We start from the raw sequence: 12,184 nt of genomic DNA, 5'->3' as shown, positions 1-12,184 counted from the left end.
GTGGTTTTACTAATTCAATAATGTCAAATTTGATTATAGTTTTCCTCAATATTAAACATGATGCTGTTTAAACTTATGCTGCTTTATTTAAAAGTATACAGGAAAGTATAGTAATAAGTACAGGATGACAGGAAATATCTACATCTAAAGTGCAAAGTCGATAACCCGACTCACATTTAGAAAAAATGCGTTGTGTTTTAAAATAATCAGCATTATAATCGCGTATGAATTGATTTAAATGATTGCCTGTGAAATATAAAAGAAATCATAAATAAATGCGCTATTTATAAAAATTAAGAGCACTATTTCTTAAAGTATAATGTGGTCATCTCATAGGGTACTTTCCCTTTTGATGTGGTTATGCAGATATTTCATAAATGATGTTTGTGATTAAAGACAGTGAATTGTTATTATGGTACAGAACCGTATGAAGAAAGGTTATAATATATGAATCACTGTCGCGACCGCGGTCCCAGCATTGTTACTCATTGTTCTATGAGAAATAATATAATGTGTTTTTTTCTGTTAATTGTTATTCTTTGAGTCACATAGTTCGCACACTATGTTGAAGACCACTTTATCGTCTTTAAAACTGATTTAAGTACTAATTACTTTAATTTACAGAGACCTGGTGTTATTCGCAATCAGATTCCTAAATATATCTTATTTTATTTTATTGCAAATCCTTTATAAGTACATACTTATATGTTGAGCTTCATAACTTTTAAACACATTTTATTACCGTAAATTACTTATTCCAATTATGGACTCTAATTAAATTATAACATTCGAAATTACCCAAATACATCTTACAACAATTATTGCCATTAAATAAAGTTGCAACATATGCAATATTAAACTGACTTAGCACACATAACCTTTCCGATATTGTACCTAGTGTAGGAAATGAAAACAATTTAGCGTTAATACACTTACAAATGCAAATGCATTTATTTCATTACTTTTTACATCAGTTATTAGGCATAATATAAGGGTTAGGTAGGTAATTAGCCCATCTTAGGTATATGAAGTAACTGGTACTTGAAGACAAAGGTGTAGGGTTGGAGCCGGTCTACCTAGCTTTATTTGACGTTCATAAGCGCATTGTAATTATGCCTACTTGAATAAACTATCTTTTATCTTATCTTATCTTAAACCTTCAAAAGTTGTAATAGGGATGTTGAGAATTTTTTGGAACTGGTTTCATTTTGTAGATAGACACGTAATAATTACAGAAAAAAATATTAAAAAAATATATTCATTAATTTTGAATAAAAAAACATGTATAATAAGTTTCGTGTTTAAATTTCGCGCCTAAACGCTCCAAACTGTCACGTGACCTTGATGACGTAACGGCGTTTTAAACAAACTGCTGTCAGTCATTTTTTTAAATTCTTTATATGGCAACTGACAATTTTTTTTAAAGCCTTAACACACTACCGCATCGGACAGCGACCTTCTTTCTCGCTCTAACTTATAGCTGCGTCCTTAACGCACCACCTTACACACTATCGATTCGTGCGCCGCACCGCACCAAGATCGCGTTTCGGTACGATAATCTGTAGACACTTAGGCAGGTTTTATAACTTGTCTTTGGTGATTCCACTGTGATTACGTCACGCGCTCCGATTGGCGTTTGCAGTCACGTGATACTGGGCATTATTTTAAATACTTTTGATTACTTTTAATTTATTTATTACGCATATTTACACTTGCAAAATATGATTTTCCGCGTTCTAATATTCCCTGCTATGGTAAAAACATAACATGCTATATATTCGCGATTCATGTCAATATCCCTATTGTTTGTGGTCTGTCTTCCAGATTGTTCGACGTTGGCGGGCAGCGGTCAGAGAGAAAGAAATGGATCCACTGCTTCGAGGACGTGACCGCGATCATCTTCTGCGTGGCCATGTCCGAGTACGACCAGGTGCTTCACGAGGACGAGACAACGGTAACACACTTTACCATTATATATACGAAAACTGGCAGCTTAGCGGTAAGAGCGTGCGACTTTCAGGAAGTTGGGGGTTCAAACCCTGGCTCGTACCAATGAGTTGAATGAACTTATGTCCGATATATCATTCGCTTTTCGGCGAAGGAAAACGTGAGGAAACCGGACTCATTAAGGCCTAGTTTCTCTCTGGGTAAGAAGGTCAGATGGCAGTCGTTTTGTTAAAGAAAATAGTGCCTAATTTAATTCTTGGTTAGTTGCCAAGGGCTTTCCCCTCATGAGCCGTGGAAAATCCGAGAAAACATGAGGAACATGATAATTATTTAAACAAGTATAAATTGGATCGCTTTTCCATGGCTCTTGACCAAAGATCCCCTAAGTACAAACATTGACCTTATCATAACTTATTCACTCGCCGACAATTATTATATTAGCAAAGAGTTATAAATAATAGCAGAGGTAGAGGAATCCAGCAATTAATATATGCTTAATATTCCAGCAAAACTGTGGGCAAAGTGGTTTGTATTATGAAATTTATGAACAAAACTGTACTGACGACAATCAGTATTCGGAGAAAACAAAGCTAATCAAGCACTTATTCAGACAATGGTCAATGCTAAAAAGTGGTATTGTCATATCTTACCATTTCGGGCTAAGTGCGGCCTACGCATCCGATTGGCGATATGAGAACGCTAGAATGTTTGGCGAGCTAGACTCTAGGCTCTAGGTAGTCTATCTGCTAGCTAGACTGTAGTGAGTGTAGTGTAACAGCTATTTTTCACTTCAGATTTTTCATTTGACAGCACTATTCTTTAACTTCTTGAGGAATGGGTGATAAAAATTGTTGGTTTTACATATATGAATAAAAGGTGCCGCCTAGCTAGTTTGACAGCCGAGCCAGCCAGCCAGATGGCGCGGTATTGCGCACTATATATAAAGTACGAAGCCGTACAGCGCCATCTACATTACCTGTCAAGTTCCAGGCACGAATTTGTTTTAGTGTAAGGCCTGAGTGGACGCTCGAAGCGGAGCGTTCGGCGGGGCGTGTAGCGTGGCGTCGGGCTCACAAGTGATGTGAGCAGCGTGCACTAAGGCCGCTCCTATACGCTTGCATTTGTTTAATATGCACGCCGCACGCCCCGCCCCGCTGCACGCCCAACTCGAGCGTCCACTCAGGCCTTAAGGCTTGGCCAGACACAGAGCGCGACGCAGCGCCGCGTCCGCGCCGCGTGATGCCGACGCGATGACTGTTCAAACAGGGCGCGCGCGGACCGCGCTCTCAACACGCCCTCATCGCGCGCGGGAACGCGGCGCGGCCGCGCGCCACCGCTCGCTGCCTAACGTCCGATCCGACTGATGTGACCCAGCGCGACGCGGCGGCCCGCCGCGTCCCGCCGCGTCCGCGCGGCGCAGCGCTGCGCGGACGCAAGGGGCCGCGCGGCGCGGGGCGCGACAGAAGCGGGGCGTGATACCGGCGGGACGCAGTCTGTTTGACGTCGGTAACCTGTTAGCATGTGCCGCGGTCGCGCGGCGCGGACGCGTCGCTGCGTCGCGCTCTGTCTGGCCAAGCCTTTACACTTAAGGCTTCGTCACACAGGCGCGTTTTCCGGGCGGGACATGAGCGGGGCGCGCCGCTTTTACATATAAAACGCTCACGCCGCGCCTGGAAAACGCGCCTGTGTGACGAAGCCTTTAGACCTTACTGGATCACAATCAATGAATGAGATGATTGACAAGGAAAAGTACGTTCACTCACACACCTAACTTTGGAAGCTCGTGTGTAATTAGGTACTAATGATTCTCCCGTATGGTATTCCAGAACCGCATGCAAGAGTCGCTGAAGCTGTTCGACTCGATCTGCAACAACAAGTGGTTCACGGACACCAGCATCATCCTCTTCCTCAACAAGAAGGATCTCTTCGAGGAGAAGATACGCAAGTCGCCGCTTACAATCTGCTTCCCCGAGTACACTGGTCAGTACACGATACCACAGAATAAATAAGTACAGAAGACTCACTCTCTAACAAAACGCGTCTGTTACGATCAGCACAGATATGGCCGCTAGGTGGCGGCAGCGCCACGTGCGGCTTATGGCTTTCCCCAAAATTGGGGCAAAATGGGGGGGGAGGGGGGGGTGTTCCGCCCCAATTTTGGGCGCTTTGCTACAGATAGCAAAGCGACGAAATCGCGGAGTGAGCCACGCCTGATGATACCTACCTACTACATAATAGGCAGCCAATACCTAATAGGCAAGATGACAAGCGTTTTTCGACAAACTCCAATCGAAAAGTAATAATTACATATCATTCGATTGGCGCTTTCTAAAATAAACTCATTATTGTACTGCTTTATTGGAAGTTGTATAAAAATTCATGACAGTATTGTTTTCTAACTTTTATAAACATGTTACGACTAAAATAAATGAAAACAGCCAATTACTAAAGCTGCATCCACACTGCCCAGCACAGTCGTCACATCAAGCTATAGGATAGAGCGAGATAGGGAGATCAATGACCTTATATGTCTCGCTCTATCCTACAGTTAGAAATGTTAAGTTGTCAGTTTTGCAAAACAGCTTACTTATAAAATGGTCTTAAATATACTCTGGCAAACCCACTGTCAGTAGAAAAGGGCGCGCAATTCAAATTTTCAATGGGAGGACAACCCTTCGCGTCCACATTTTTTACATTTGTTGCCTTTTTGTACTGACAGAAATAGCTTGCTAAACTATAGTTTACTTTTGAAAATGACTAAAGGATACCCTCTTTTAGATAGTTTTTGACATTTTGATGTTAAGATTCGAGTGATGCTTGATGCTTAAATAATTGTTTATTTGTGACGTTCCACGGCAAAAGGTACCTTATGGCACTTGGCGCTTACGTCGCATAGCGCCGCAATAATAATAGCGCGCAACGGCGGAGCGGCGTTAATAATAGCGTAAGCGCCAACGGCCATAAGGTACCTTTACCCGTGGGACGTCACATTTTACCTTATTTCTTCCCATTAGGAGAAAAGTACTATACACCGTGGGCCTCTTAAACCCGACAGATTTTAATGGTGTATTTAGAGACTAAAATGTCTTGGACGATTTTACGAGCCTGACAAAGACGGATTTAATATCACGATCAGCCAGCCTATTATGGATAGCTTTATCCATCTTTATCCACGTGATAAAATAACTGTCACTGTTTAACACCGTGGGAAAGAAAGTGACGGACACCGTTTTATCACGCTGTCACGTAGACAAGAACGACCATCATATCCGTACAGGTTTACCTTTGATCACGTCCCGGACGGAATTTCAGTGTTATGGAGAAATTAATCGATTGTACAATTTTGTTACGTCCAGGCGCGCAAGAGTACGGCGAGGCGGCCGCGTACATCCAAGCGCAGTTCGAGGCCAAGAACAAGTCCACTACCAAGGAGATCTACTGCCACATGACGTGCGCCACGGACACCAACAACATCCAGTTCGTGTTCGACGCCGTCACCGACGTGATCATAGCCAACAACCTGCGCGGCTGCGGGCTCTACTAGACGCCGACACGCCGCACACGCCGGTCCGCTGTCACAGAGCCTGGCTCATTTTTTAACCTACCGCATAAGTTTTATCCCTCTGTAAGTTTCGGACGCTCTCGTCCGGGGTGCCTGGAGACCCGGGTACACGGGTGCCCTGGCGCCGGGTACACGGGTGCCTGGGCCGGGCGCCCGGGCCGGGTACACGGGTGTCCGGGTCGGGTACACGGGTGTCCGGGTCGGGTACACGGGTGTCCGGGTCGGTACACGGGTGTCCGGGCCGACTACATGGGTGTCCGGGTCGGGTACACGGGTGTCCGGGGTCGGGTACACGGGTGCCCGGGGTCGGGCGGAGCCGGGCGCGGCGCCGGATCGGAGTTGTGATCGTTATTTTTCCTTGTAACATAAACCGATACCTGTTTTAGTCGAGATCGGCCCCAGGGACGGCACGGACGGAGTCGCTAGAGATCTAGTGTTCAATTCTAAATGTTGGTGCTAGGGAGCGCCCCTGGCCGGCGTCGCGGCTCGGGTCGGGTCGGCTCGGGTCGGGTCGGGTTGGCTCGGGTCGGGTCGGCTCGGGTCGGCCCCTCGGCCGCCGCGTCGATGTTTACGTTGTATTTGTGTAAGAGTATTTATAGCCGCGTGTGAACCCGCTTGGAGCTGCGAAAGCGAACGCTTATATACTCACTCTCTTACGGACCAAACGGAAAAGAACCAATATAGTAGAACTGAAACTCGGTAGTGGGGAATGGACACGTTCACAGGCCTATTTTAACTGATACAAAACGTCATTCCATTATTAAGTATTATCACTTACGATGAGAAATTATTTTTTATAAACTTTTGAATGCAAATCTGTAACCACTATGATACTGAGAGTTATTTTATGTAGGTGAGCTCCTAATGTAAGTCGGCTTGTACCGGCGCTCGCGTCGTAGCGCACAAATTAGTTATTCCTACGAGAGCATTACTTCGTATGCCATATTTCTAAATAGTTATTTTTGTTTGTATTACTTTCTATATCACTTTATTGTAAACTTAAAACGTAGCCTATAAGAATATGTCTCGTTTTCGATAAATCATGCTATTTATTTTGTAGCGTACGTAATCGTATTAATGGTGGTAATTGTAAACTGTCATGTTTAATTTAATTTTAAGCGGAACCAACTACTCGGTCGCGGCCGCTCGCGGCTCGTTAAGATATGTGAGTATATAAACTCGGTATACACTCGCGAATCGGCGTAATCAAACACTATACATATATATAACTATATAACATAATTTATTATTAATATTAAAATAAAAATCTTACTTTAAGCGTTAGGACAGTAACCGTATCAATAAACATTAATTAATAACGCAATTAGACAGTAACCTTTACTATCGTCATAGTTAGGTGATTGATTTTTCATTTTACGTTTATGAGTATGTAAAAAGTGAATAAATGAAATCGTGACACCTACACTGTGACGCCGCGCCCTCTCGCCTGTCGCTCACCCTCGCTCGCTCGGGATGCCAGTGGGGCCCTCGGGCGCCCTGAGGCCGCGGTGGCGTGGCGAAGGGCGCGGCGCGAGCTTGTTGCTAGGTAGGTTTTTTACTGTTATGTAAACGATATGTGTACGTAAAACTAATAAAAATAATATTAGCGCAGTTCTACATTCGACCCGAAACTAAACTTAAGTAAGCTTCACCCTTCATTAAAAGTTGTTTAATGGATGAATGGTGGTGGATGTGAGTCGATTCCGACGACTCGGTTGTCGTGCGGGCCGCTCGGCGGGTGCGCCGGACACGAGGTGACGCTCGGACTGCCACATGTGCCCGTGTTCTTTACAGGCCAGACCGGACCGCGCCACGCCTGTGGATGCCTGTGCGGTTGATTAAAGCCGGCTTCCCACGGCCCGTGTTCTTTACAGGCCAGGCCGGACCGCGCCACGCCTGTGGATGCCTGTGCGGTTGATTAAGCCGGCTTCCCACGGCCCGTGTTCTTTACAGGCCAGGCCGGACCGCGCCACGCCTGTGGATGCCTGTGCGGTTGATTAAGCCGGCTTCCCACGGCCCGTGTTCTTTACAGGCCAGGCCGGACCGCGCCACGCCTGTGGATGCCTGTGCGGTTGAAAGCCGGCTTCCCACGGCCCGTGTTCTTTACAGGCCAGGCCGGACCGCGCCACGCCTGTGGATGCCTGTGCGGTTGAAAGCCGGGTTCCCACGGCCCGTTTTTTCACAGGTCTGACCGCGCCTCTACAGGCCGACAGATCGTGGGAACGGTCGTATCTGACGAGGCCTGTGCGCTGTCCCAGGTGAAATGAACCGACGCAGACTCGCCCCTACAGGCACCGTCGCGCCGCGCCGCGACGCGCCTTTGAAGTTACCGACTCCCGACGGATCGGACGGGTGACGACAGGCCTCGTCGGATGCGACCGTTCCCACGATCTTCGGCCTGTAGAGGCGCGGTCAGGATCTGTGAAAAAACGGGCCGTGGGAAACCGGCTTCCCGCTGCTTGACGAGGCGACTCCCGTGTCCGAACGTTAGGGCCGCTTGACGTGAACGAGGTGCGTTCAGAAACCGACGCGGTGTCCGGCGACACCTTGTGATGGCTCCTCTACACGATGGGCCAACGCCGGCCACTCCAAGGGACGCAGCCACGCGGTAGAATGAGATAGCAATATCACTTGCTCCCTCTAACGCATAAATGCGTCCCTTGTAGTCGATTTAGACTCGCGCGAGCCACGAGTCGAGCTAATATAATTTAAACACTCACGGCACGGCATAAGGTTTATAACCGAATGACAAGCCGAACGCGAGTGTAAGCGGTGGACTCGCGTCTCGTGGCGCGGCTCGCGGCTCGTCTCGTGGCTCGCGCGAGAGTCTAAATTGGCTATTACGCAAATTGCGGGGATCTTTCTCTTTTACTCCAATGATTACGTAATTAGAGTGACAGAGAAAAATGCCCGCAATTTGCGAACTTCTATTTTCGCGGATATAGCCCTGGCTCGTTGTGACGGGCGCACCGACCGCGAGGCTCGAGTCGTGCATTTACTTTAACGCGTTCCGCCGCTGCTGAACATTACCTTTATGCTTTAATGTTTCGAGTGAATGTGATGTAAATTTTGTACACTGCCGCATTGTTTATTCGCTCGGATCACATTTAGTTTATAAGACGGTGACCCAGACGCACACGCCACATGAGAGACGAGTCTGTGACATGAATCGTCGCACAAATGATAGCGGTCGAATTTACGAACGTGAGCATAAGGCCGCGCCGCCGTGGCTTGTGCGGACGCTTCTTATTTGAAGACTGAAATGTTGCGCTCAAAATGTTCTCGCGCTTTATTAGATCCGTGGAAAGGTAATCGCAGTTTTTTTTGGAGACTTAGGGTTTAGTAAAATGGTCACGATTCATGATACGTCTCGCTGCGGACGAGGAAGAGCAAAGTCCGGGACTCGTACCATCTCACTGTCAGAGCGTATTATAGAGTATGGAGCGGCATTCAGTCGTAATTTTTAATATTAAACGCTCACAAAACACAATGTTGTCGATTTAAAACAATATCACCATGCTTCATTCATATTTGCCAAAGTTAATACTAACCTCACTATTTATACCTACTGTATGTTCTTCGATGATAAAATTGTGAAAAGCGCACCGAGCGCCGCGCACCCGCGCCGCCTCGAGCGTAATATTCGTACTGATCAAAGTACAATGTTGAAAATATCTTATTTAGAATTGATGACATGTAAACATTTATTTCTAGCGCGTGCTGCGGCCCGCCCGGCTTGGCCGAGTCCCGACCGAGGCCGGAGTGGGCCTCGGTCGAGCGCTCCAGGCAGGCGAGGCCGGAGCAGGCCTCGGCCGAGCGTTCCAGCGCAGGCGAGGCCGGAGCAGGCCTCGGCCGAGACCGGAGTAGCCCTCGGCCACGCGCTGAAGCCCGGTCGAGGCCCGCTCTCGGGCGGACCTATCTAATGAACAAACGTTTAAGAAAGTAAAATTTTTAGTCACTAGCGGGTAATTTTTGAATGTGATTCAATCTTATCTTTATTTTTCTATATCGAGTGACATCTTTTGTAACTTTTATTTCTTTATGTTTCAACTTATATTTTGTAATGCATTTACTGAAAGCGATGTATTTAACCAACGATGTAATGAAGTAATATTTTCTCTTTTTTGTATCTCGTCTGCACTGGTATTTTTTATTGAATTTACTATAAATGTACTTTAAGTGTATAATTTTAAATAAATTACTGAAAATGATTATATTCTAATTTTTATGTTCAAATAATTATAATAGTTTCATTTACTACCCACCCCTGATCTCTTATCCTTTTTATTTATTAAATAGGCTAGATGACAAATTTTCATGGCCAAAATGTAAGGATTTAAATGGTACCTTTACTTAAATTAGACAAGGTCCTGCATTTTTGTATTACTTCCATATATTATTTTAATACATTATTGTGATAAATTGCTCATTTGCTATCTACTTTAGTAGATTTTGTTATAAAATTTAACCATCATCTCTATTAAACTTGTCGGTGCGTCTGCTACATCTGCTGTTTTGATGATCAAAATATTGGGCCAACCAAGAACTGACCTGGATAATGTAGGGTCATTGCGCTAGTTTTCGTCCACTTGACAGATTAGCAAATAATTTATTGATTTTTAATTTGCTACTTGCGAAAGATCATTTTTATGTAGATATATTATTTAGACATTAAGAATTGCAATAAGTCCAAATTTGTGCAGCAATGTAGCTGTATATTCAAATTTCATCAAGTGGACGAAAACTAGAGCCGGACAAATACGGACGCACCTACCCTATACGTCATACGTCCTAAAGGCGGGATTCCACCAGCGTGTGAGAGAACATATTCTTGGCACTCAACCGAGCCGATATTCCTTCCTGGCAGCAGCAGCGGGAGACCGACAGATGTCCAGATATGTGCATTATGGTGTCTGGCAGACGAAGGGTTAAATTATCTCGTGGGCAAACAATAAAAACACAACATTAAAATTCATTTCTTATTTAATTCTTAAATAACATCCACATAAGGAATTGTGGAAATTATCACAGCATTTATAGAGAAAAATTCACATTTATTCTTACAATCTAAAAATTAACTAAATCCTGTAATAAGGCACTGGTATTAAATCTGTAAGGAGAATAACACATTTAAAACTGGAATTATGATTAATTTGGCCATCAACATAAACAGGTAATAAAATAATGTATTTCAGTAGCCACCAAACTTGTGAAATTACAGAAATAGGTAATACATTAAAAAATCTACACCTAAGTCTAGTGTCCATTAACTATAGTTCCTGTAGAAGGTTGAGCTGGTTTAGTCAAAGGTTCATCAGCTGTTAGAGCTGCTTCATCTTCTAGGTGTTGTTGTAATGCTACAGTCAAAGCTTTTAGGAATGCAACTAGGTTCAAAGACTCGCGGCTAGATTGTGGCGCATGCAATGCCAGCGCCAGGAACGGCAGCCGCCGCAGCGCCCGCCCCGACAGCGACGCCTGCGACGCCGCCTGCGCCACCTCCCATAGCATAAGGCTTGGCCGCGCGTGTTCAGAGTCAGCCCAGCCTGAACCCTGCAAAACTCGGTGCCCAAAAAGCAGGTCACGCGGTGCCACTACTCCACGCGCCATCAGCTCTTCGCAGCATCCGCGTAGAATCTCGTATGCCGCGCGCGCCGCCGGCGGCCCGACCCGACGCTTCAGGTCTGCGCGATCAACGAAAGCTACATCTACTGCCGTCGTCAGGTTGGATGTGGCGAGCACGAGAGCGTTGGGAAGACGTCGTAACCGGTCTAACTGAGTGAGCAGAGCGTTAACGGCGCGGAGAGCGTCTGAAGGCTCGAGACCGGCCATGGCCGCGCGCCGGGCGTGCGCTAACGATTCCACCTCATCCACAAGAACTATGCACAACATCCGCGGGTCAGACGCGATCTCACGCACACGTTCAAACAGCTTAGCCACGAGTTTTCCGCTTTCTGAGAACCATTTTGAAAAAAGTCCATGCGCGTTAATCTCTAAAAGTCGAGCCCTTGAAAATCGATCGCCGAGACGGATTGCCAGTTTTTGAGCTAATGCGCGGCAGAGACTGGTCTTGCCCGTGCCAGGCGGCCCGTGTAGTAGCACGACCCGGCTCCAACCCACCACTAGAGGGTTCACACCGCGATCTGTTAACTCGAGCGCTGTCTTTACGTAGCGCAGAGTATCCTCCTTGAGCCGTGTGTCGTATATGAGACTCTCCCACAAGCCGTGGAACTCCGCCGCGGGTAACGACCATACGTCAGCAGCAGACACTTCTTCACCCGAGGTATCATCAGTCATAGTGTCTGTTTCCACGCCATACTGATCGAGCATATGCACATGAAATACAAGATCAGCGTCACGCGGAGATACATCTGCTTCGTGTTCCGCGTCGCAAAAAGTAATGCACTGCACGTGTTCTTTCAGCTCTAGATTATCTTCAAACGCAGTATTGTTTATTGTGGCACCAGGAATTAGCATGGGTAACTTTATTAAATAGTCACGTACCAAGTCTTCAATATAATCCTTAGAGGCACGGCTCTGTCTCACTTGAACAATTTCTATATGAAGAGATACACTCATGTTGAAAGCCTTATTTTGTTTTAAATATATTAAAATTATTTATTAACGAAACAAAACAATGAATGATAATAACTGCCGTTCCCAATTCAAATGTTTGAA

The 12,184-nt window shown here is 45.7% G+C and overlaps 2 protein-coding genes across 3 annotated transcripts in view; one reads left to right on the top strand and one right to left on the bottom strand.

The window, feature by feature from the left end:
- The window catches only part of LOC134654972 (guanine nucleotide-binding protein G(o) subunit alpha), a 58,047-nt gene extending 52,454 nt beyond the window's left edge, over positions 1 to 5,593 (top strand). The window contains exons 6-8 of one of the 2 annotated variants that reach the window (XM_063510425.1): positions 1,825 to 1,954; positions 3,774 to 3,927; positions 5,304 to 5,593. In XM_063510425.1, coding sequence (XP_063366495.1) covers positions 1,825 to 1,954; positions 3,774 to 3,927; positions 5,304 to 5,491 — 472 coding nt within the window. In that variant the 3' untranslated portion in view covers positions 5,492 to 5,593. The remainder of the gene's footprint in view (positions 1 to 1,824; positions 1,955 to 3,773; positions 3,928 to 5,303) is intronic. The other variant, XM_063510424.1, reaches the window with a different exon arrangement.
- A 5,126-nt stretch (positions 5,594 to 10,719) lies between these two features.
- LOC134655538 (pachytene checkpoint protein 2 homolog) lies at positions 10,720 to 12,183 on the bottom strand. The gene has a single exon (XM_063511010.1). The coding sequence runs from the start codon at positions 12,083 to 12,085 to the stop codon at positions 10,766 to 10,768; it is 1,320 nt and encodes a 439-aa protein (XP_063367080.1). The 5' UTR covers positions 12,086 to 12,183; the 3' UTR covers positions 10,720 to 10,765.
- Between the last annotated feature and the right edge of the window lies 1 nt (position 12,184).

This window comes from Cydia amplana, chromosome 16 (genome assembly GCF_948474715.1).
Source record: "Cydia amplana chromosome 16, ilCydAmpl1.1, whole genome shotgun sequence".
Lineage (NCBI taxonomy): Eukaryota > Metazoa > Arthropoda > Insecta > Lepidoptera > Tortricidae > Cydia > Cydia amplana.
The sequence above is the reverse complement of the archived record's forward strand: the minus strand, read 5'-3'. Positions and strand labels throughout refer to the sequence as shown.